We start from the raw sequence: 26,628 nt of genomic DNA, 5'->3' as shown, positions 1-26,628 counted from the left end.
TTTCGCTGCCTTCTTTGCATTTCATGGATTTTAGCCTGCTTTAATACTACAGTAATCAGGTTGCTTTTCGCCATAAATCCACTTCCCTTGGTAGGTGTCTTGGTAAACACATAGAGAAGTGGGGTAGACTACTGGACACTGCCATGGTTTCTTAAACTCGGCTACTGTCAGTTACTGAAATTCCTGTGTTCCACTAATCTCACTTTACAGTTTCAGCATTCATTTCTTCTGTTCCTAAAAGATCTTGCTTCAGTTTTATCCTAGAAATAGAAAGACTTAACTGTTAGGGACAATAGCATCAATTCATAAAGTAATGATTTTCAAGAAAACCAATGTGTAATGAAACTTGTTTCTTAAATAATTAAGTAAAGTTTGCCATGAAGATTTTCAGGGAGAAGCATTTCTGGCTTCTATGTTTCAGAATCTTTGTGAGTAATATTTAGGGTAATTTTTGGCGCAGGGTGATTGGCTGGTTTGTTTGCGTACTTCTTCTGGAAGGAACTGAACATGAAATTTTTAGACTTTGGAACTGTTGGTACAACTTTTCACCCACTTTTCTCTTTTTTGAGAAATGGCTAATGTTATTTCTGTCACTGCTGCTTTGTAGTTCTGCAAATGAATACTGCTTTTGCTATTGTCCCGTTGTCATTCAGCAAATCCTTCACAAATGCACTTATGCCGTCTCTGCTTATTTATTTCAGTGCAATGCGTGTATTGCTGTCCAAGTTGCCACGACCGTGGATTGTTGATGAGAAAAAAGATGATGGTTACACTGCCTTGCATCTGGCAGCTCTCAATAACCACGTGGAAGTGGCTGAACTTCTGGTGCATCAGGTAGGGCTCTTTTCTCAGGAGGATTTAAGTGTCCCACTTCAATTAACCATCTGATGTGAAAATAGGTTGCTGCTGCTGCCTGCAATCGCAGTGCAGAAGCAGTGGAGCAGGGAAGGCCGTGTGGTGAGCTGTAAAGGTCAAACTTGCTTTTGAGATCATTACAATGGCCTAGTAGTGCAGGGAGACTGGACAGTTTGATACCTGGTTTGATTCAAGAGATCAGCGTCTGAACAGAGAGTAATTAAAGTAGCTAATCACTACTGCTCTCAAGTATTCAAAGTGGGAATCATAGTGAGGGTTTTATTCGGTGCTTTAATCGACTGCCTTGCCTGTAGACGAATTGCTGGGATGGTAATGGTCTAATGCTCTGAATATCTTTCAGGGCAATGCTAACCTGGATATCCAGAACGTAAACCAGCAAACTGCTCTGCACCTTGCCGTTGAACGACAGCACACGCAAATTGTTAGGGTAAGTATCTTGCTGCAGTCAGCCATAAGATGAATGGTGCTTTGTTCAAGCTGAGTGTAGCTGTTAAGACACAGATGCTTCATGAACTTAAAAAAAAAAAAAAAAAAAGGTTTAGCAGCGTGTTACAGCTATTGAATGTTTGTATGATTAATTCTGATAAATGTGGAAACCCACCAACAGTACAGAAGGTCAGAAGGCAATAGGAAGGAAATTTCAGGAATGCTAAATTTTTGTATATATATATATTATGGTCTCCTCTCTGTGGCTGCTAATTCCGGCATCCCTTCTTGTTGAGTGAGGGGGATCTTCTGTGTGTTCTTCTATAATTTGTCTGAGCTTTATGGTCTTGTAATGGGACCTCAGAATAGCATTTTTGATGAGTAATTATTTTTGCTCATGGCTTTCGCAAACTAACTAGGTGAGATACCATTTTTATCAGTTTCACTCCTGAGTGTGTAGCTTTCCCTGTTCTTAGCTTAGGAGAGCTATAAGCAGTAATAAAATCAGCAGTGAAAGTAATGCAATTTCTGTTCTTGCGCACATGATTGCAAAAGTTTAATACTTTTAACAAAAAAAAAAATAATTTAACAAAACTGTTGATGGCATGGGAAGCTGGAGTCCAGCACAGCTTGCCCATTCTGGCATGGAGTGGGCTGTTGAGGCTTGGAGAGAGTGCTCAGTGCTGTAGGAAATGTTTGCTATAAGTGAATCCATCAGCCTGGCCCGGGCCCTCTGTGTAGCTTTTGTGTTAGTGTTGTGAGAATCATCCCATATTAAAAAATTATTTTTACTCGGGCTTAGAGAGAATTGTGCCCCCGGTGCAGAGCTGTGTCGGTGGCTCTGTCTGGCATTATTTTGCTGTAAGGTTTCTCCATCTCCACGGGTTGATGGATGTGATCCCATTACAGTGAAACATGTGATACGGCCCTATATCTGGAACCACTTGCTACCAAAGAATGGTTTCGGAGAGTCACTTGCATTCTGCAAGCCTTTCTGCAGCTATATTTATTTGGTGAGCTCTTGTGCCCTTCGGGAACTGACAGGGCACCTGGGAACACAATACCAACGTAGCGGATGACAGGAAGGTAGGCACGTTGGAGTGCTGGTATATGGATTGGGTTGACATACTTACATCCAAGAATGTTTACGTGAACGACCCTATAGAGCAGCCCTACTTCAGAGCTGGATTAGCTTTGAGAAGTCCTAAAATAACTCATGCAGCCATGCAAAGAACATGTTGGCTCCTATATTTCAAATTTAATTCCTATTGGGTACTTTCCAGGGTTGGGTTGTACCCTCAGGCATCTGTGGAATAGTGGTCAAAGGTAGCAGGGTTCTTTTGAAAGCTCTGCAGTCATGACAAAGGGGGATTTTTTTAATTTTAATTTTTTTTGGTCTTTATTATTATTATTTTTAACTTCTGCAAAGGCCTTGAATTTCCGTGGTAGACAGGGATTCCAGGTTGCTCTGAAAAGAGTTTTCTCTTAGATTTTCTTCAGAGGGATTACTAGAAACCCATAGCAGTGACAGGGAAATTTTCATAACATGCTACTGTTTCCAGGAGAAACTCTGAAACAGAACATGGCTAGTGGCAGACAGGATGTGAGCGTAAGAAAAATTGGGTCAGAGTAAGTCCATTTAGAGAGTGTAAGATGTCCAGAGGACTGTTGTGAGTTTCAGCTGTTTGGTTTTTTTTTGCTTTCAGCTGTGGAAGAAAGGGTTGGGGGGAAATGATAAGCTGCAATCAATTACAGACAGGCATTTCCTTGACATAGAAGTTCTGAATTCCTTTTGAGGTATTTTAATTTTAGCCTTTTCTAGAGTCTGAGATCCTTTGATTCGGAGAGGCTGAAATCCTTGCAAGCAGGCTGTTTCTAAAGAGGGAGATTACCCTTTGTATATTCCTGTTTCTAGGCCGTGCTTTTTGTCTCTACTGCAATTCAGAGTTCTGCAGAGTAGCAAAAGTTCAAAACTAAAGTTAAAACATCAGCTGCTGCTATCTGTGGGTTTCTGAATAGCACCAACGAGAATTTTTTTTTTAAGGGCATTGTTATTTGTCAGCATGTGTTGGCTGTTTTGTGTGACAGCATATTTAAGAAAGTTCTGGTGCATCAAATCAGGGGAGAGCTGGGTGCAAGTGCAGCATGAATGGGAGGGCCTATGCAGCCTTAGGCTTGCTTCATATCATATGAACTGGAACGTATGTCGTAGGGGGCATGGCTAATTTTAGCCTTAAAGATGAGTCTTACAGTTCAGTACTTTCCAAAGCGTTCAAAGATGGTGTGTAATAGTGGTTTCGGTGTCTTCTGCTGCGTAAGGATAAACCTAAGTATGTGCTCAACTACTTTGTTAATTGAGGATACTGTACATTAGCAGGTTATTATACATTAAGTTGTAAAGTTCAGCATGGTGTGAAGGTGGTGATCTTTGAGGTCATTGAAACCTATTATTGCGGAATATATGCATATCTAAAGTTTTGCCCATTTTGTTCCGTTTCTGATACGTTACTCTAATAGATTGCATTGTAGGCTCTCGTGTAAGAGTTAAAGGTAGAAGGAATCCCGTAAAATGCATCTGTCTCTCACTCAGCCACGCGCAAGGCTTCTGCTGAAATAAAGTTGATGTTTGGAAGAGGTAAAGGCTTCAGTTGGAGGCTGAGCTTGAAGCAAGAGAAATAAATTTAAATAAACTCAACTGTGAAATGTAGCAAGATATATATATATATATATATAAACCTTTTGGACCCTAAGTGCATATAACCCTTTGGTGCATCCTAAACCAAATACTTCATTGAAATTAATTTTTAAATGGAACGAGTAGCTGTTTTTTGGTTTTTAAAATGGAGTTCTCTCTCTTTTCAGCTCTTAGTCCGTGCAGGTGCTAAGCTGGATATTCAGGATAAAGATGGGGATACTCCCCTGCATGAAGCCCTGAGGCACCACACCCTGTCACAGCTCCGCCAACTCCAAGACATGCAAGATGTGGGCAAGGTAGATACTGCTTGGGAGCCATCAAAGAACACAGTAAATAAAATGCATTTATTTATTCCTTTTTTTTTCTATGCATTTGTCTCTTTATTATTGTAGCTTATATAGTTTCTGTACTGTTGAACTGTTTTTTGGCAGCATAAGTTAAAGTACATCCCGCATTACATTGCAGTGTAGGCAGATTTTTTTTTATGGAGTTTTTAACATTTAGTCTCTGCCTTTGTTAAAGAAAAATATGGGTTCAAAATAGTTCTGCAGCACTCTTTCATAGCAAACGCGTGTGGCTGCCAAAAATCAAACGTACAGTAATACAGTACGGAATAAGACTAAAATTATGTTTTCTGTGGTTCAGCATCTTGCATGACTTCGTAGCTTTAATTGTTTAGCTGCTTCTCTAACCTTCTAAAAGCTTCTTCTGTTAGAACAAAGCATTCTTAATCTTTGCATGTTGATTTGCTAAGTATCTGCCTGACAGAGTTAATTTCAGAAATGGTGCTATAGTAAGGAAATAGTCAAACTCGCGTTAATAAAGGTCAAAATCTTTTTACTAAAAAAAAAAAAATGCTCACACCTGAAAAGCTGTCCAAAGAGTATGTGCAAAGATGAATTTTATAGTTTTGCTGATAGGAAAAGAAAATTATGGAGTGACTTGAATTGTGGAAAGCAAACAGCATTTTTCCTGTAAATAGTGAAGATGTGCAGCGTAACAGGGAATCAGATTTGCTGAGTCATTTGTTACCAATATCGTAATACTTTTTTCTAATTTTAACTATATGTGATAGTTGCAGCATTTCATTCCAAAACAACTTGATTGAAAAGTCTTTGTTCAGAACAGTAATTCGACTGTACAACAAATATTTTTCAAATTGGCTTCTTCATTTCACTGACATACACCGGCCTAAGTATGGCCGCCATATATTAAAAAATACCCGTGTCCTTTCAAGGGACGGGAAGAAACCAATTGCAGCTCAGATGTGTTTCCATGATCTGAAATGGACTCTGTGAGACTCGTCAAAATCCTTTGTGTGCATGTATTTAATTTTGAAATGAATGAACAGGAAGCAAGTGCTCTTTCTCAGATCGAGCATTTCATACATCAGTTTCTCAGTTGCCTGTCTATCTTAGTGATACCCACAACGAAACTGGATGAGTTGTGTTTTGAGTTTTTTAGTACAAGACGTGTGGTTTTCACCTTAAAAAAATTTTTTTTTTAGTTTTATCTTTCAGAGAAAAAGATGGTTTAGTCTTTGTTTTCTTCTCCATGCTGTTTTCTTGTAGTTTCATTTGAGCTGTATTGGTTTAAACAGATTTACATTTTTGGTTTCACTTTGGTTGGTAATTTAAAGACAACAACTGTTGCCTTTAAGATACCAACCTGCTGAGCCCTAGGGTGCATCATTGTAGTATAGCACTTCAACAGTTATTCTTTTTCAGTATTTTCAACTGAAATAAAATTTCACTTGTGGGATTTTATATTTTGGATTTTTTATTTTGTTTGTTAGTAAGCTGTTTCATGTTTAACAGCAACGTCGTTGAAAACCTACCCGTTGTTACTTTTTCCTTTAAGCACGGCTTAAATACAAAACATACTTTACTGACACTGGGAACTTATGAAATAAGTGGAATTTTATGGAATGGATTCTTTAGTATTGATTCTAGTAGTTCCTTGTGAATGTCAGTATTAAGCTGTTGTAATAACTGAAGCAATTTTTGTCAGTTTTGTTCAGTTGCTATTTTGTTAAGACAGACTATTTAAAATGCATGTTGTCGACAGTTGACAGTACAGATAGCCCTACCGACTTTAGGCATCAATATGAATAATAAGTGTATTTTATTAACGTATTCATTATGAAGGTTGTACAGTTGGGAGGAGGAGAACTTTCCTGAAGTCCAATCCCCAACACCATAAAAGAAGTCATTTCAGTTCCTTTATTACAGATGCAGTGTTCCTTAGCCTCTGACACTTTTTATTCTAAATAAACATATAATTCCACGGCCTTATATGATGTCATGTATTTTAATACAGGCATCTTCTCGACCCTTAAAACACTTCTAAGATCTAAAATGTAGCCACTGCATAAATGCTAGTTTAAACTAAAGGAACTCTGATGGAAGTCAGTCAGGTCACGTACTGGTTAAGGGGTCAGTAGTTAAAATAACGCAGACAATAATTAGTGTTTGTGTGGATTATGCCAGGAAGAGACTTCTCTCCTGCGGGTGGATGGGCTGGGACTGGCTTGTGCTGATACATTTCTGACCTAGCCTCCTCCAGAGGAGACTTGCTGCAGCTATACTGGCCCGAAGACGTAATGTCTATTTTTGCTTGTGTTGTTTTTTTCTCCATTCTGTGTGCCTGAAATGTTTCAAACTACCAAGTGTCATGTGTTGTGATATTGTCTTGATGATTTTAAAGCATACAGCATGCAGAGGTATTTTAGGACTCGAGATTTTCTTGAATGATGTTGGTGACTGTTCCAGGTGGAGGAGCCAGTCTTGGTGTAGTGTATGCCCATACCGAGTGAAGCAAAATATCCTGGTAGCTGTGTTTGATTTTCCTCTTGGAGAAACAACAATAGTTGTTTCATTCTGGAACAGCTCAGAGCCCGTGAGGTGCAAGTGTGGATGGTAAGAGAACTCGTGTCCCAGGAACTAAGAGAGGACTAGAGCAAATAGGTTGCAGGCATGCCTTCAAAGAACGTCTGCTCTGCCAACCTCAGAGCAAATCGGCTTTCACTGGGCGTTGTGCTGCCACAGCTGGATTACAGACAGGACCTAAGGCAGACAGATTGTAGATAAAGTCTGTGCTTCACTTCAGCTAATGCTGTAACTGAAGTGCAGAGAAACGGGCTGAATTTCTAAACAAAACTGGTTTCGTGATCTGAACACCGCAAACCAATTTCTCTCTGTAACTTACTGTTTGCCTTGTTATGAAATCTTTCAAGCTATGCAGTTTTTATTTGATCATAGGAAAGTGTGCTGGACCACGAGTATCCATGAACTCGTGAAGCAACCTTCAAGAGTCTTGTAGCACTTAGTTAACATTTGTTTATATAAAAAAATCCAGTTAGAAGGAATTGTAGATTGATTTTTATTTTTTTTAAATTGCTTTCCTAAAACTGGATGGCTGTATGATGGCAAAGATAATCTTGCAGATAATCAAGGCAGGGGAGAGAATTCTAAGGCATACTTCACATGCTGCAAGGTATGGGCCCAAACCCAGCTTTGTTCTTCACAAGTCACCTCTGAGGGCTAGGAGAAGTAACTAGAGAGGTTTTGAAGACTGTTTTCTTCATGGTACAGACTCAAAGGTATGCAACCTTTGGTTATGGGACAGGTATCTGGTATTTGAAATTTATTCCTATATGCTGCAGCATCTAAAATAGCACACCTAGTTCTCTAAACACAAAAAATCATTTTGTCTAGGGTAATAATCATTAATTTTTTTAAGGGTGGTACTTGACACCCAGCTTTTAGAAGGAGAGGTACAGGGATAGACTGCACAAAACAGAAGTGGGATAGAATAATGTAAATCGGTCAAGTTGGGTACTTAAATCAATTAGTGGGAGTGAGGTGTGTACAAAATCCTGCCTCTCTCCCAGTGTCGAAGCCTTTGTGACTCCAGAATTCAGCACTTAAAACTCCTTGAATTGAATCTGTGCCAGCTGTGCCCAGGCTGCTCCTTTGAATAACAGTCCTGTGTGGTTTGCTGAGGGACTCTTGGTGGTGCCAGCAGTTTCACACGATATGTAGTCTGCATTACACTTCTGCATTTTATCTGATCAAGCTTTAGTGCAAAAAGGTGCTGGGAGAAGGCCCAGAATACTCCAGAGTAGGTGAATCCTGTCATTGTGGGGCTGTGGGAGTGAGCCTTCTCTCTTTGTTTTTCTGGCTGGCCCTGCGGATCGTGCATAATAGTTACACTAGTTCAGAAAATAGACAGATACAGTAGTAGCTGTGAAAGGGTGAAGGAGTGTTACATGATTAGGGACAGGTAGGTGACTTTAAATCCCTCCATGCTGAGAAGACAGCTAAAATTAAGTCTGTCTTGGGCAGGTGCATTACTCACTAGGCTACTAAAAGTGTGTTCACTTCTCTGCCCAGCTGTGTTTTCCGTCCAGGTGCAGTGGTGGTACCTTCTCATGTGTACTCAGCAATTTTAGCGTGCTTTGGCTGTATTTCCAGTATAGACCCAGTGGGACTATGCCCTTTAACGCTTGTGTAGTAGGACAGCCCCTTGACGAGTGTGTGCAGCGTGCAGGAGATGGAGTGCTTCAATAGGAGAACTATTCCTTGCAGAATCGTAGTTCCTTAAAGGAAAATTGAGTACAGAATTAAGCAACCATACGGTAGTTTTGCTTTTAGTTCTAGAGTCGCTTCCGTGGGCTTTCAGATTCGTACGTGTGTGTGTGTATGTGCTCGTGCTTTCCTTTGGCCAGACTGCTCGTAACTGTAGAGAGTCTCTCAAGTTGCTTACGTATTTGTTGTCTTTCAGTTAATAATGGGACTTGGCACTCAGGGAGCGGAGAAGAAGAGTGCAGCATCCATTGCCTGCTTCCTGGCAGCCAACGGAGCTGACCTCAGCATTCGTAATAAGAAGGGGCAGTCTCCTCTCGATCTCTGCCCTGATCCCAGCCTCTGCAAAGCGCTGGCTAAATGCCACAAAGAAAAAGTCAGGTATGTATATTAATAAAATACCCCGTTTCTGAATCTCTGTTTTCTGTAGATCAACTGATGCATTTAAAACATCGTGCTTTTGTTACCTATAGTGTTAAAACACGCAGGCTTTTTCTTGGCTTTCACTCAATTCTTTGTATTCTGTGATACACTGAATACTATCTACACGTACCTTCCTTGAAACCTATGCAAGTCTCACAACAGTTTCACACTCTGAAGTTTGAACTGTGCCTCATTCCCAGGCCTTGCTCCTCCTCTGGCTGGTACCAGCCCACGGTGGGTTGCACTCCTGTCGTGTGGTAGCTGGGTCTGAGTAGGGCTTGCTTACTGTTCTCACTCACCTCCTGTGCTGAGGATTTGCTGCAGGCATTATATCAGTGCGTTTGGAAAAGCCGAGGTTTGTAATTAAAGGAAAACCAGGTATCTGACCAGGCTGTGAGAAATTTTATTGGGAAGGAGGGAGACTGAATAGATTTGGGGTTTGGTTACTTTGAAGAGGCTCTTTCTAAGCAAGAATGGGTTGTAGCAATTTTAGAGAATTGGACTAGATGTCACCAGGGTAGTGTTTTGTTTTTGTTTTTTTTTCCCTGAAGCTTGGTTTGCAAGGATTTTGATGTGTTGGGAAGTAAAAAACACTGGTTATTACATTCAGTTAGGGTGAAGATTGCAGTACCAGGGCCTAGAAGCACAGCACAAAGCTTGTTCATATGGGAGGGAGGGAGGTGGCAAAGTGCAGCTGGAGGTTGGTAAAACTCCGACTCCAGAAAAGAGGTGGGGGGACATCACTGAAAGGATAACTGAGCACCGGGACTGGTTGCCCACAAAGGCTGTGAAATCTTTCTGGGCAAATTTTGAGGACTGGAATGGAGAAAAACCCAGAATAATGTGAATTCAGGGCTGACCCTGGGATGCATGGAGTACCTCTTGAGTACCTGTCAGGCTGAATGGCTGCATGACTTTGCAAAAAGAAAAGGAGGGGTTAGGCCTGGCACCTCAGAAGCAAGGAATTATAATTTCACCAAAATGTCATCAAGTGCACCTAGTGTGAAAAGTTACAGCTTGCTACTCGTCCTAGTTGTATTCCTGTCACTGGCTTACATGATTCTTATCCTTAACTCTGCTCAAAAGTCAGTGCATGCAAATGAAAAACGTACTTTCAAAATGTCACAAAGAGAGACTGTTCTTGTTGATGTTGCCCTAGCACGTGAAGTGCTTAATTTTATGCAGAGTCTTTTTGTCTGTCTCAGCCTCATCACCGTGGCTGTTCTTATTTCTTGCCACCTTTTATGGGCTTGTGAGCGTTGTAGGACTGAGCTGTTTACATTTAACCCATGCTCCCTCTGCTGGGTGAGCTGCAGCATAGGACACAGATGCAGGGTGAGGTCACTTCAGGAGTTCGGGGCTTCTTTTACAAGTCTGCCGTTTGGAAAGTATTACGAGTATATTCAGGCTTTCTAGGTGGTGTGGTGTGCAGTTCTGAATCTATAGGGTGTTATTACTCTGTTAAAAACTAAACTCATGAGATGGGAGGGAAGGTTTTGTTTTTTTTTTGCATTTACAAGATGCTATTCCAATTTGTGTGGTCTGTTTCTAAAGAATGTCTAATCTGAGCACGAGACCTCACACTTGTGTCAACTGTACGCTTTGGAAAATACAGTTGGGATTGTGTTATGATATACACTGATGCTTGAATGTATAGGGACATACAGATAAGCAGCTAATTGATGTGCAGTATGAGTTCAAAAAAAAAAGTCTTGACTGCAAGGTTTCTTTGTAGTGGTCAAGTTGGTTCCCGAAGTCCGTCTATGATCAACAATGACTCTGAAACCTTAGAAGAATGTATGGTGTGTTCAGACATGAAGAGAGACACTCTGTTTGGCCCGTGTGGACATATTGCCACATGTTCTCTGTGCTCACCACGGGTGAAAAAATGCCTCATCTGTAAAGAGCAAGTTCAGTCTAGGACAAAGGTAAGCATTTCCAAAGCTTTCTGTTTCTCTTTCTATTTTTAATGTAAAAGTAAAAAAGAGATCAAGGAAAAGTGGATATTTTAAGCTGTATTTTGCCTTACAGGTATTTCACTGGATGGAATTTTCAATCTTTTTGATATCTCGTCCCAACATTGTATGATAATCTTGTCTGTTTGCCAGTATTCGTGTCCTATCTGCCCCTCATTCTCTCTCTCCATGTCAATGTCTTTGTTGCTCAGGTCATCAGAGTTCATAGTACAGCCACCTGAAGGTGTTTTATTTTTTCCCATGTTAAGATAAATTGCTGCTCTTCCTGAAATATAATCTCCTCAGTTATACTGAGTTCTTTTATTCCTTAGGGCTGCTTGGAAAGATTATCCATCTGTAAACTGAGCTCGTTATGTGCTTGTTTTTATTCAGTATTATTTTCATCTTTATTTTCTCTTTTTCTATTTTATTTTATTATTATTATTTTTTGAATCGATGAATTTTATTACACTTTCTTCTTCAGAATATCAACCAGTTGTGCCCTATTTCAGGGACCTAATCCCAGTAAGTTCCTCATGTTTCCCAGATGGTTGCTCCCAAGTATTTGTGACTAGGCTGGGTGCATCCCCATTGCTTTTCTGTTTGAGTATTCCTTTATTCCTAGTAATAGCCGGGTCTTGTCCTCCTTGTTGCTTTTTGGCTGTTTAAAAAAAAAAAATAATAATCTCATATTCCACTTACAGGTTTTCTGATCATAAGAAAACCCACTCTGTTCTTTTTATCTCTATCCAAACACCTTTGGCTAGTCGGCTTCTGTGTTTCTTCTCTGTCTCCGAGTAAATACACAACTTGCAAATACAAATTCATACTGTTTTTACTGTTCACTATTCTGTTCTTCTTAGACTGTTCACTCATTCTGCCATGCATATTTTCGAAGGCGAAATGTTAACATAGTGTGAGCTCCTTTTCTGTAAACTTTCTTTATAGTCAGTGGAAAGGTTCTGCCACGGGGGTTCAGAGCAGCAAAGTAAGTCTGCTGCCCCCTCATCCATCTAAAGAAGACGATCTATGGAAATCAGCCTTCCTGGGCGAAAGCTAACCTTTGTGGATAACCTTCCTTGGATTTCTTTTGCTAATTTGGAGAGTATCTATTCAATAATTCTCTAATGTTCTTCTGTATAAACACTTAGCGTAATATCTGCAGTGCTAAGAAATGAATGAACCTGGACAACAGTTTTAGAAGAAGTGGTCCAGGCCCGTATGAATGGAGTGGCTTGAGGTGTCTGTGGCCGCTGTATCCATACAGTTTGTCACGTTAAAGGGCATGGGAAAACCCTAACTCAGAATATAAAACAAATTATTGTGAATTTGTCTTGCAAATATGTTTTTGTATATATTACATATGTACAATTATATACAAATTAGTATATATAGTATACATATAATTTGTATATGAATTATATACATAATACAATTTTATCTATATGGTGGAGCAAAGAAAGAGAAAAGAGTAAAGAAAAATAAACACACTGTCCTAGCTGCTTCTATGTGCCTGTCAGTATACTGAACATTTAAATAATGCCAGCAAATATGTCTTCTTAGAAGTCAGTGTGATAATTCCTTTAAATTGAATTTTGAGGTGATGAATTAGTAAACATAACTAACACTAGATGGAAGATGGAACTTCTTAAAATCCACATGCCTTTCCAAAGAGAATGAAAAAGCAAATTGATGTAGACAGCAGGAGATGAACTGTTCTCATATGTATGTTTATTGTACTTTACAGATTGAAGAATGTGTGGTGTGTTCAGACAAAAAGGCAGCAGTGCTTTTCCAGCCTTGTGGTCATATGTGTGCTTGTGAGAGTAAGTAGACTTGGCAGGATGTTCTTTTTGAAATAGTCCTGAAACAGAACATTTTTAATAAAAGATTGCTGAAAGCTCATTAATGATCTGACTTTGAGTACAACTTACCTGATAGTTTGGTGTGATGATGGAGAAGGTTGGCATTACTTGGCAAGCTGATAATGAAATATTTAGAGGACAAAGTGGAGATTTCCAGAAATTCAGAGAGCAGTTGCTTCTCTCTGAATTATTTAATAGTGAGTAGGGTTGCTCAGATTATAGCAGCCTGCTGTATAAAGTTCATTCATTGTTTTGGTATAGTTTTCTGGGTGTGTTCAAAAGTGCAAATCATGTTTTAAAAAATACTGTAAGTAAATATTTTAATATGCTTCATTAGCGATCTACAGATTTGCCCAAGGGCTCTAATTTTTCTATAAAAGATACATCATATATCTTGCAAAAAGACATAGGAGGTCTCACAGAAATCTTCCGTTTTGAGAATAATTGGGTGAGAATACAGCCACCACCTTGTCATCAGACTTTTCAAGGCTTTGTTGAAGGGTCATTTGCCTAGAGAAGAGCAGTAATTGCTGCTGAGGTACTATATGAGGGGGAAGGTAGTCTTTTCCAATAAGTAATTGCTTGTTTGGTCTTGTTAAAGAAATCTGGTTTCTTTCTCTGTTCTGGCTGAGAGACCTGACATTGCTTCACTGACTTTATTGTTCCTGATTCTGATCCCAGTCCTGATCTGGGCTCTTTCTCTGTCTGCAGTTGAAAGATGATGAGAGAAGTTTTTTAATTGGTTTCCCAGGAAGAGGACAGTAAAAAGATTAATCACTGTGGTGTGATTTCAGCAGTGAAATACTCATTACCAAGTCAAAACTGTAACAGTGATAGCAAATGGCTCTACAAATGCAAAAGGTTTCTTTCCAGATTATTTCCTGTAGATCCTTTGTAAGCATGATGAGAAGGAGTCCTCAAATTTGTGTACTTTATAGGATCTACTCTGTTGATTTACAATAACCTTTGGCAATTTTGAGACATTGTCACTTGCCTTTTGCAGAATAATGCTAGCTTTCATTCTAGGATGGTATCAAAACATATGGGTTTACTCTTTTGAGGTCAAGGAGCCACCTCTGTTTGCCCCTGGCATGTTAGTACAATATGTGAGATCATTGGTTATAAAGGAAAAAGCAGGTAATCAAGACATTCTTCGAAGTTCTGGTCTCAAATGGGTGTGATTTTACTTTTTTAACTTCTGTAATTCTTGTGGAATAGATATTTGCTTGGAAAAAGAGGAACCTGCTCACCAGAAATAATGTTAAAAGAAAATAAATAGAACAAGTTTGCTTTGAATCCCAAACAAGAGATTGTTTATGGGTGTGATTTACAGAAAATGAAGTTAAAACAAACACAAGTAGATATTTGTATTGTAAACCTTTGTAATGGTATTGGTATATAGTTACTGTGAAAAGAATAAACAAGCTCGTGTTAAGAGAGAAGAAAAATGAGAATAGTAGGATTCACAGTTAATTTATTTCTCTGTCCCCTCAGATTGTGCAAGCTTGATGAAGAAATGCGTACAATGTCGGGCAGTGGTAGAGCGAAGAGTGCCTTTCATAATGTGCTGCGGAGGGAAAGGTACAGAAGATACCACTGATGATATTTGTGAGTGACTCCAAGACCCATACTCTTTCCCTTCCCCCCTACCAACTTCTTATTTTCTTTCTTATTCTTTGAAATGACCTAAATCTTTCCTCTCCTTTTTGAAGAAAAGTTTCGTAAAACAATGTTAAGTCAGGTATCCATTTTCTGTTGTTGCTGCCTTCTATATTGGTAACAATGCTATGATAGCACCAACCATTTCTCTTAAGGACTGCCTACATTGTCCAGAGTAGAAGCTGAAACATATATGACTTCTTGGCCACTTATTAATGACCTATGAAGAAAAAGCTGAAGATTGACTGTGATTGTGCATGAGAGTACATACATGTATTATTTTTATTTCTGGAACTGACTAATAAAGAAATAGGAAATATTTAGCATCTAGATATAAGCAACTTTCATGACATTGTTCAGTTTTGCATCACCTGCTTTGATTTTCTAAAGCTTCTTGTGACTTCTCTGAGTTATTTCAATGAATTATTTTTATGGACTGCATGTGTGGTATGCAGTGTTTGAATTGAATTTTATCTGTATTGGAATATTAAGTCATTCTTTTCACACTACTCATAAATGGAGAAGTATAACCCTTAAAATCAGGGTTGGAAATACGTTGTAAATTTGAAATTTGTCTTTTGAAGTACTTGTATTTTTGTTTGTTTGTTTGTTTCATATAGCAACATTGCTTCCTGGATCAGTCAAAGACAAAACTGATAACCCGAGTTGCTTTAGAATTTGAACAAATTATTTCTAGACTTGTGTATAGTTTTGATCACCAGATAGAATCAGCTGTGTGGATAAAAGTGTTTTTCAGTGTGAAAGAACTCAGCTTGATTTTTTTTTTTTTAAACATGCAGAAATCTTTACTGGAGGAGCATCACTGACAAATAAGAACTCTAACAACACTGAGGTGCTTAGAGGCATTTTGAGCATTATTATTGAGGAAATATTTGCTGACTTTGTTGCTACAAAACTCAAAAGTTCTTCAGGAATTGAGCTGCACTGAGATTATAGTGAATTAAATTAGATGATCAAATACATTTGAATTACATTATTTCAGATAATTGAAAATTTATAGTTAGTGTTCTGGAAATAATTATTCCTGTTTCATTAGATGTAATCACATATCTTTATTTTCTCTAAATTACAGCAAGTGGAAACATTCCAGTTATGCAGAAAGACAAAGACAACACTAATGTCAATGCAGATGTGCAGAAGCTGCAGCAACAGTTACAAGACATCAAGGAACAGGTAAAAGTGCTAGATAAAAATTCTATGGGCTACTAAGATAACTGGAAAAAGCCAATGCATCTTCTGTTATTTAAAACAAAATAACACATTGAAGTGACTCAGGTCTTAAATTTTAGTTAACCAATAATTTTTGTGATGTTCATTTGTCTTCCACGTACAGATTTAAAAATAAAAACCAAAAAGAAGTGGCAATTTTTGATAATCCATCTATTAAAACATCTGTGTTGGTGTGACTAAATAGGGTGGTCTGCCCAGTCAGAATGTCCCATGCCTGTTCAGCTGACCTGAATGTACTGGCTACAGCAGAAGTTGTTCTCACAGAACGCTGATGAAAGTAGATATTCTTCACTGCTCTGTATCTAGCTGAACCTTAACTTGTCTGTTCATGAGCTGCCTTTGAGCAGTGGCTGGCATTTAGCTGTAGCATCTGGTTTATGTACTGTTAAAACAATTTGTGTGGTGTGCAAAATGAAATCCATGGAGTGTAAGTTAAGTTATTTGAATATTTGGAATGAAATGAGAGTTTTTTTATTTTGTAATTATGCATCATGTTTGCAGGTGGAAATCTATTTATATTGGCTATAGAGAGTGATAATTCATTGGTTAATTAAGTTGCATGCAATTTAGAAACCTAATAAAAGCAAACAAAACTCCTCAAAATTAATGTTTCAGAGAATTGAGAGTTGCCTGTTTAGATTTGTTACGCCTCTAAGTCAAGTTCCAGTAGAATTATTGAAATACTTGTCTACATGCAGGACTTGTCCTGTGGTAAATCACTACATGGTTTCCTTGCTTTTAGAATCATTTAGAATTATAGAATCATTTAGGTTAGAAAAGACGTGTAAGGTCATCTAGTCCAACCTTTAAACCTTTTCCATCTGAATAAATGAAAATTTGAGATTTTTCAGCAGTAAAAGACTTGGAGTGTTTGACTGTTGCATGAACTTACTGATGTGATTTTTGACTTCCGTATGTATAACATAATTGGAAAAAAATTGTTTTAATGGATATAGGAGACAGAAACTTTCTTGTTATACTACTTACCTTTTCCTCTTGGAGGCTTACAGCAGTCTGTAATGCTTCAGTGATGGCAGCATCGCATCTAGCTGAGGTGATTGTCACTCTCAGCTGTTCTTGTGCATGAAAGTTAAGACTGAAGTTTTGGGTCACCAGTTCTAGGGCCCATGCCTAAATGCGTTATATTTGAGAGCTGATATGCTGTGAATTTTAATCTTGGTGGCATGTCTGTGAAAAGCTGCTCCTGTCATATGGTCCAAGACCCCAGTAGCAGTAGAAGTTCTAATATCTGATTAAAAGCATACTCTTCCATAGTTTGTGTCTGCAAAAGAACATGCAGATTAAAAATTGTCATTTGAAAAATGCATGTCTTCCTCAATGGTAACATCTGGAGCTACTGCATATCTGTGACTTCTTTGATCTGCTGTTCTATTTCAGTTTTACTTTTTATAACATTGTTGGATGAAAAGAATAACTTTGTTGATAATAAGGTTACCGCTTTGGCATTTAAAATGATAGATCCAAGCATGCAGATAAATAGTCGAATCCAAGTAATCTGATTTCTTCAGATGTATTTTTTTTCTGGTTACTTTATTTTATGAGTTTATAAATGATTTGGGTTCTGCTTAGATATGGTAATACTTTTTTTAGTGGAGGGATGTGAAAGAAAAACTACTTCATTTTACAGTTTTTCTCCTTGATTAGATGTGATCTCAGTTGTTTTTTCAGTTCTCATAAGGTGCTCTTTCATTCATAATAATTTTGTCTTTCCGTAGGGAGTTGCTATAGCAGGGAGCTTTATAATATCAGAAAGTTATGTTGTATTAGGGAGAAAAGAATAATTAATTTATAGATGTTGTTTTCTACTTATATTTTCTGGTTTTCATATTTGCAGTAGTAAGAAAGATTTAATACTGGAATGCTTTGAGAATTGAGGTCCATTCTTTTGCTTTGAAATGCCCTTTTGTCCATTAATTTTTATTTTTATTTTTTTAAATAAATATAGAACAGATGATTATTCAATGCTTGTTTGACAAGAAAGAGGTAGTTCTGGTCATTCTTGTGCAGATTTTGGCTTGAGGCTCTTTCTTGTTTTGCTTATTGTCTTTACTGCTTATTCTAGTGAGGGGGCAAGTTTTATATCTCATTTATGAGTAGAAAGTAGGATTTGATTACAATTAGTCATCTGATCTTTTTGTGCTTGAATTGATGCATAGCATTTGGCCTCAGTCATGTATTCTTTTGCTTTGTGCTTTAACAGTTCACTCTTTTGTTACAATGATAGTTTTGTACTTAAAATTAATTTGTTCTCTTTCAGCAGGTATAAACCTGTTTCAACTCATACCTTCAATGATAATCTAATATGTTAGTGCAGCAAGCTTTTAAAACCATTTCTCGTGCCAAGCAGAAGTGATGCCTGATGTCAGCTGAATCTCCCACATCTGACGACCACACCATTCTTCAGGGATTCCCTGAATGTGAACCCTTTTGACTGTAATTGTGATACCTTCACCTCATTTCATACATTATCATCATCATCTGTCTAATACCTTGTGTATGTTCCTTCACCATACTTACATCACTTTCTTTCTACTTAAATTTATTTTGTCACTGTGCCACCTGTATATTGTTGGAGAAAATGTTTTTAGTAATAAGGAAATATTTCAAGCAATTTAAGTTGTTAGTGGTAAAAATTGATTTATTTGAATTATCAGGCCAAGTTATAATTAAAGGTGTGATGAGTACTTTTTCAGACCTACTTTTACTTATCCACAGAAGTTATTTTTACATATAACAGATATAGTGCCTTTTTATACCATTTGTTTTCCTTCAGAAGACAGTAGTCAAATGATTCACGCAGCTAAAAGATGTAAAATGTGATTTCATACAGAGGACACTCTAGCAAACTACTGGAAATAGATTCTGCTTATTTCCTGCTGCTGTGGCACAAATTGGCTGTAAGGTATATAATGAACTTTATTCCCCTGTAAAAGTGCATATGAGCAGGTAGTCAAGTAATGAAGGCTACTAATAATTTTCCTACTTTATGAAGTAGCATAAATGTTAAAGTAGTATCATATTAAGAAATAAAACAATTCATGTATTTTAAATATTCCACGTTTGTACTGAGCAGGAGAAACTGGGCAATTCGTTAATATTGCATATGCAATTGCAGAAGAGATCTAGAAAATGAAAATGTTAGTATTTCTGTGTTTCACTGAATTAATTCATCAGAAGCAACAGTGTTTGAAAAGATATTTTTGTATCCCTTGATGGGTGTTTCCATTTTTCAAATAGTCATGTAGCATTTTGGAGAAAAGCAGGTCTTTTTAATTCCAGTAATTCTAACTTTATATTTAGACACAACGGCAAATAATTAAGCTAAGAACGTAGAATAAGGGCTGCAATTTTTTTTCTCCAGTGGTAAGATTTGGGTTGCTTTGTCAGTCCTTTATCAAAGGACATCACGTTAATGGTATTAGATTATGGATACTTGTCACAGGACAACTGCATATTCATTGGAAACTGACAGCTATTTCACTCATACTGAAGACGGTAGGTTACTGGCAGAAGCAAGCTCTAATTTTTCCATTGGGAAGTGTAGATGATGACGTGGTGTGAACGGAAAGATAAGCTGGACTGACTGACAGTCAATCTGCAAATTTTTAGTTCTGAGACTGTTTTGGTATGATAGTTTAGAAATTCTGGCAAAGCTGGAGCACGGTGTTTGTGGAGTGATTTTTTTGTATCCTTTTCTATATAACAAATTGACATAAGGTTTTATCTGGAAGTTTTACATATCTGCTAGCACATTATACTGATATCCTGGAAATCAAAATAGGCATTTGGCCAAATTCCATGCAAATTTAAGCTCTGTTTTATTTATTTATTTGTTTGTTTTTATTTTTATTTTTGTCTTCATCTAAGCAATCAACCCTAGAAAGTAATATCTGTTAATTCCATAGAAAATATGTTTTAAGATTATACTGGACAGGGTTCCTAGTATGGCTTGTATCTCTCAAAAATGAACAAACTGAAGTAAACTCCCAGCAGTTAGTATGGAAACAAGTCACAAGTTCAAGGTAGTGATAAAACGAGTTTGTGTTTGAAGTCTTGTACCTGTTAGCATTTCATATTATATATAAAATATACATTCATAAGTGTTAGTGCGTCTCAGATCTGAGCACATCATGGATTTGATTTGTTGGACTGTAGAACAATATTAACAATTATCAGATGTTAAATATCTATTCATTCACTAACCTTTGATAAACCTCTTAAGATGAAATCCTAATATAAGATACGCTGCAATATATTTATGGTGAAGGAACATGCCTTACAAAAACTTCAATTTCTACATATGACAGGTGAAGGACATTGTTCCTTATTCATTCAGTACAAAATAAACTTTGCTGTTGAAGAGCTTTAGATCTTTCTGGGCATTGGCTGTCACTTTAATATTCATCCATTAAAAAGGATTTTAAAAGTTTGCTGTGCTATTGTTATGACTGAAGGTCACTGATTTATTAATTGCTCTTCATATACAACTTGGTATTCCTTTCATAGAAAATGTAGATAATTTCCGTGAGTAAAGACTGCAATTATCAGAATTGAATCTTTACATGTAATATTGATTATGCAGCATTTGTATTGTTTTTACACATGTTTAGTGCTTCTTCTGTAAAGGTAAGTACCTGATTAGCTAGGGAGCCTGAGAAGAAATAGGTAAATCATTTACCTGCGCATTGCACGACATAAAATTTTGTGTTGTTTATTCCCTGAAAGATTACATCATGTAAAGGGGAATGTTGCTGAATAGTGTCTTAATTTTGCAAATTTAGGTGATGATAATGAAAATTTGGTATCAACCTACTACTTGGTTGCCTTAGTTGGAGATCATATCTGAGGAAAAAAAAAAAACAAGAACAGAAAGCAAAGGAACAAAAAGCACAAGCTTTGTGTCATGAAAAGCCCAAAAACTTTAGATCAATGTGATGTAAAAATATATGTTTTAAAAAAATAATAATAAGGTTTTGGAATATATGCTCAGTTGCTGGATTATGCTATGCCAATGACCTATTATGCTTAAGATGGCGTATTTATTGTTAACTGTCAGTAATTTATATATTGTATTCTCAATATTGCATCAGTGCTGTCATTGACTATATAACCTGTCAAAATCTTTTACAGACCATGTGTCCTGTCTGTTTGGACCGTCTGAAGAATATGATCTTTCTCTGTGGCCATGGAACATGTCAACTTTGTGGAGACCGAATGAGTGAATGCCCTATATGCCGCAAGGCAATCGAACGAAGGATCCTTTTGTATTAAACAGTGGAACGAACCAGTGAGAGTTCATGAATAATAAGGACATCTTAATGATTTAAATCTCTGCAAGTCTGAAAGGCAGTAAAAGGTTCTAAAGAAAACATTTCTAATACTGTAGCGCAGGTTCATTACATGGTAATTGTTTAAAGACTGTGAACACACCAAATAATAGAACAGTATTTGAACAGTCAGCTTTTAACTTTACTCATAAAACTAAGATCTGAGCCTGAAGCTAATTTACAGCAGTCCTTTTTTTAGTTTTCTTTCTGTTGTTTTCTTCCCCTTAAAGTGTAAAGGGACAATCTTGTTTTGGTTTCTTTCATGTTTTGTAATGTATGTATGAGGTGTCAAGCAATGTACTTTTTTTGTCCCCCTTTTTAATATATTGTCAGTTATTATTGAATATAAATATGTAGTGCTTTTTGTTTTATGCTTTTCTGGAGAACGTTCAGATTTCCTGTGACAGTTACGATTCACAAGAATTGTTATCTTGAAATACACGATAATGCAAAATCAATACACAGTGCATAAACAGTAATAATAAACATCGTACTATTTCACTAGGATCAGGCCTCAAAATACAATGTTAAGCTAATTTGAACTTTAATGTGCCCTTTCTGAGGATGGGTTGGGAAAGAAACAGGAAAAAAAGAAACATAGTTTGGAGATGTTGCATTCCTCAAACTGCACTTTAGTATAACATGTTCAAGCTAACTTAGTGAACTTCTTAAGTCTGTCTAGCCACACAGTTTCATATGGAATTGTGTTTAACTTGGTTGGATAGTAAAACATAGGAGCAGTGGGTCAGTTAATCTGTTTCAGATAAGTGAATTTGATCAGTTGTGGGGGAACAAATATATATGTGGGGCCATTTAAATATTCTGGGTCTACAAATTAGAAAAAAACTGAGATGAAGTTTCCAAAAGTTAAACTTTAATGTTGTATCTTATGATGTATGAAGCAAGCTACCTATTGTTTTCCTCTCTTAAATTAGTTGTGTTGTCTCCAGGCAAATTTTGTCAACAGCAAAAGCAAAGAATTAATATAGCTTATTCACCTGTGTTGGGTGTTACACCAGAACATTAATGACAAACATTAATAGGTAATACTTCAATTCAGGATATTGCTGGAAGAGGAGTTAATTTTGAGCTATGCTTAGGTGAGCTGAAGTCAGCTGAGGGAGTTAGCTGTCACTGATGTGACTGAGAGGTATTCATGGACATGGAAGTACTACTGTGAGGACTTCAAAATGTTAACGTTTTGATAACAAGTACCTCCTCCTGTCTTTTTGGGTGGAAGAAAGTATACTGATTAAAAGGTTGCTCGCAGCTAACAGGAATGTGGTCTTGCTCCTAAGACTTAGTCCTGTTGCGGAGCAAAGTGAAAATGAGATGAAAAATCAGTAAGGCATTCACCTCTGATACACTGTAAAATTCAAGGGTTGCAGGCTTTGGTTCTTAAGATTGTCCCCTAATATTTAATAGCAGTTTTGAAATTAAATCGGGTAAAATATCTCCACTTGTTTCCCAAGCAAATCAAGAAGACACCTGATAATAAATGTTGTTCAGATGCGAGCTGTGCACAGATGGTTACAGCACTTTTTTTCAATTTAGTGAAATACATAAATGGTCCCATCAGTGCACAGTGATTTAAAGTATGGAGATGACCTAAAAGGCTAATAGAACATGCTAAATAGTTGTAGCTTGTTAACTTTTCTGTGATTATCGCTGTTTTTTTTCCAACCCCTTGTTTATCATTTGCTGTACCCAAGCTCCTGTTGAACTCATTTGGCACTTTTCAGAATTTGGGCTATTGGTACCTGCCTTCCATTTGTTGAAATACTCTGTGCTCGTATGCTAGGATTTGGAAGAATTCCATTTTGCTGAAGAGTCTATTGAAAAATTAGGCAGGAGAATAAACAAGTTACTTTGTAAATAAGAAAGTTGGATTAGGAACTATTGCTCTTACCTTGAATTGAGTAAGGATCTAGCAGATTTGCACAAGTACTTGTGCCTTGTTAGCATAGTCTTACAATCAGTATTTTAGCTTCTTCTAAAGACATGAAATGGTCTTTTAAAATAATTTAAGTCTTTATTGTGTAGCTGTTTTCTAGAGACGAAGTTTTATGTATGCATACTTATTTCTAGCAGTATTGCAGTGTACGTAAACACTAAATTGTCTGAAGAAGTTGCTTGGGGCTAGTGATCTGTCTAAGCTTTTTCTATAATACTGCACATTAAGTGTCAGAAACTTAATTTTACTCTTCCAGTAGCAGCTGATGAACCGAAAAGCCTATACTGTTATTTGTGCTACAGAAGTCGGATTCATATTTTCACTTAAAATATCACTCCATCCTAACTTCTAGTAAGGCTACCTCCTTTCTGTCAAAGTATTGAATTCTTTGCTGGTTATTCGTTGTCTTTGGGAAAGGATGGGGAACATTTCAGTTTTATTTTGCTTCATCAGTTTTGATGTCTGAATTCATTGCGAATGGTTTTTACTGACTGTGTAAATTACGTACAACAGAGCTGTATGATTTGCCACAGTGTACATTGTATATTATTCTTGCAGAAGTTGCTGGAATCCGTACTGTTGTCTTTTTATGCATTTCGTAACTTGTTTGTGCTGACAAAACAAAACTTATCACAGAAGTTTTAGTATAAAAAAAGTTTAGAGGTTTTATAGCTGAGCCTGTGGTAAAAAACAAAGAAAAAAAAAGTTCTGACTCAGGGCTTTTTAACAACTTAAAGAAATTCACAATATTCTTCAACACATCTCGGGGAATATTGTGGATGTGGTGACTGTACAGTGCCTTGATAGAACTAAGTAATGGGCAGCAGCCGTAGAGTCCTTACAGAATGCAAGTATCTTTGGAATCCAGTGGAGGAGTTTACGTTCATATAACTGAAATGCCCCTGCCATGGATTTATATACTTGTATATACTTTCTGTAAAGGAAATGGGCAAATTTAGGTTTTGCTAAGCTTTCTGTGAGTTGTTTCATTGTTGCACCAGTCCTGGGGCAGCCCTGGGGCTCTGAAGGGCATAGCGTACAAATATACAGAAGCAGCATTTGTGGGAAAGAGAGCTGACAAAATGTTCTTTATGGGATGTCCTTGGTGTCAGGGGAGAGGTCGTTGTATTAAAAAACGTGTAAAAATGCCTGCTTTATTCTGGCCAAGTAAGTTTTTTATAAAAAAGAGAATCAGCAACAAATCTATATGTTTGCATGCCATTTCATGTTATCAAAAATGTCTCATTTTGAGCTTCTAGGAAATACTTCTTGTCCCAAGCTTCATGTCTTCAGGAATGCAAATTATTCATATTACAAAACAGGTTTTACTGAACCACAGGAACGTTTTTGCTTCTGTTAAAACCAACTTTGTATTTTCAGTAAATTGTAGCTTTTGACATGACTGTTTATTGGAGAAATTTAAGATTGTCTGTGTGAATGTAGTGGATTTCTGTATGCAGATAGCATTATATAATTGCTTTCATTAAAACTGCTTAGCAAGGTCTAAGCTTTTCAAGAAAAATGCTAATGTACTGTATGGTTAATAAAACTTGTTATATAAGATACACTCTGACTTTCAATAGCTTTGATTTAAAGATGTAAAGAGACAGAATTAATACTGATTTTTGTGCACACGTCACTGGGAAGGGTTTTTTTTGCTCATTTAATTTGATTCTTCTTAGTCGTAATGAAGTTAGATGTTGCCACAGAATTGGAAGATTTTATACCTCAACAAATGTTTGGTAACTCTGTGAGTATTTGGCAGGTAATGTTTAAAGACCCACCAGACCTTATCTGGTGACGGAGATTGCGATCCAAAGCTCAAAATATTCTGGTTCTTTAGAATATACCACTGAAGAGTGAGTTTGCAGTAACATCAGAAATACTGATTGCCTTTGAATTTTCCAGATATTCGAATATTTTTTAATCAACAGAAGTATGAAGGGCAGATTATATTGTAACAACAAAAAGTTTGACCTTAACCTTCCTTATGTGCAAATTTTTGTATCAGCACACAATTCATTATAATAATTAGAGTTGCTATTAAATTTGTGTTATATTCCAGCTTGTTATTGAATAACCTTTGCAGATCTGGCTACATGAATGGGATCCCTTAAAAATCTCCTGCCAGATATAGTAACTCGCGTTCTCTGAGATAGCATTTGCTGCATCATAGTTTATGCTTTTAGGATTCAATTTAATGGATTCATTCAAAAATATTTGTATGTAACTAAATATAACAATCAGACTCTAATGCCTAATTGTTTTAATAATCATAGAATGATAGGATGGCTTGAGTTGGAAGGGACCTTAGAGATCGTGTAGTTCCAGCCCCCCTGCCATGGACAAGGATGCCACCCACTAGATCAAGTTGTCTCACCTCTTTTAGTTTAAAACCATTCCCCCTTGTCTTCTCTCATCTGCCCATGTAAAAAGTTGCTCTCCATCTTTTTTTTATAAGATCCCTTTAAGTGCTGAGAGACCGCAATGAGGTATCCCTGGAACCTTCTCCAGGTAGAACATCCGCAGCTCTCTCGGACTGTCTTCATGGGAGAGTTGCTCCCTCTGAAGGTGGCCCTCTGGGCCCGCTCTAACAGCCCCACATCCTTGTGCTGGGGGTCCCAGGCCTGGACACAGCACTCCAGGTGGGGCCTCACAAGGGCAGAGCAGAGGGGGACAGTCATGTCCCTCACGCTGCTGGCCGCTCCTCTGGTGATGCAGCCCAGGACGCAGTTGGCCTTCTGGGCTGCAAGCACACACTGCTGGCTCACGTTGAGCTTTTTGTCCACCAGAACCCCCAAGTCCTTCTCTGCAGGGCTGCTTTCAGTGAGTTCTTCTCCCAGTCTGTGCTCATGTCTGGGATTGCCCCAGCCCAGGTGCAGCACCTTGCGCTTGGACTTGAACCGCATTAGGTTCACATGGGCCCGCTTCTCCAGCTTGTCCAGGTCCCTCTGGATGGCATCCCTTCCTTCTGCTCTATCAACTGCACCACTCAGCTTGGTGTCATCTGCAAACTTGCTGAGGGTGCACTCGATCCTACTGTCTGTGTCATTTGTAGAGATACTAAACATCACCAGTCCCAGGAAAGGCCCTTGAGGGACACCCTCATCATCAGTCTCCACATGGACATAAAGCCATTCACCACCACTCTCTGGGTGCGACCTTCAAGCCACTTCCTTATCCACTGAATGGTCCACTCTTCAATTCCCTCTCTCCAATTTGGAGATCAGGATGTCATGTGGGACTCTGTCAAAGGCCTTACAGAAGGCCAGGCAGACGACCAGTTGGATTTCCCTTGTCAGCTGATGCAGTCAGTCCATCACAGAAGGCCACCAGATCGGTCAGGCACGACCTGCCCTTGGTGAAGCCTTGCTGGCTGTTTCAGATCACCTCCTTGTCTTGCATGTGCCTTGACATTGCTACCGGGAAGATCTGTTCCATGATCTTCCCAGGCACAGAGGTGAGGCTCACCGGTCTGTAGTTCCCTGGGTCCTCCTTTCTAAATGGGTCCTCCCTTTCTAAAAATGGGAGTAACATTTCCCTTTTTCCAGTCACCACATGGCCTGACTGCCAGGACTTTTCAGATATGA

The 26,628-nt window shown here is 37.9% G+C and overlaps 1 protein-coding gene across 3 annotated transcripts in view; it reads left to right on the top strand.

Annotated features, from left to right (window-relative positions):
* Window positions 1–24,602, top strand: part of MIB1 (MIB E3 ubiquitin protein ligase 1) — an 80,417-nt gene extending 55,815 nt beyond the window's left edge. The window contains exons 13-21 of one of the 3 annotated variants that reach the window (XM_083825608.1): window positions 702–834; window positions 1,217–1,303; window positions 4,165–4,293; window positions 8,783–8,964; window positions 10,742–10,934; window positions 12,709–12,787; window positions 14,321–14,434; window positions 15,579–15,679; window positions 20,888–24,602. In XM_083825608.1, coding sequence (XP_083681734.1) covers window positions 702–834; window positions 1,217–1,303; window positions 4,165–4,293; window positions 8,783–8,964; window positions 10,742–10,934; window positions 12,709–12,787; window positions 14,321–14,434; window positions 15,579–15,679; window positions 20,888–21,028 — 1,159 coding nt within the window. In that variant the 3' untranslated portion in view covers window positions 21,029–24,602. Of the gene's footprint in view, window positions 1–701; window positions 835–1,216; window positions 1,304–4,164; window positions 4,327–8,782; window positions 8,965–10,741; window positions 10,935–12,708; window positions 12,788–14,320; window positions 14,435–15,578; window positions 15,680–20,887 lie in introns of all 3 variants that reach the window. The other 2 variants (XM_083825606.1, XM_083825607.1) reach the window with 2 other exon arrangements.
* Window positions 24,603–26,628: the final 2,026 nt, after the last annotated feature.

Source organism: Anser anser, assembly GCF_964211835.1.
Source record: "Anser anser genome assembly, chromosome: 2".
Lineage (NCBI taxonomy): Eukaryota > Metazoa > Chordata > Aves > Anseriformes > Anatidae > Anser > Anser anser.
This window is presented reverse-complemented; position numbering and strand designations above follow the sequence as displayed.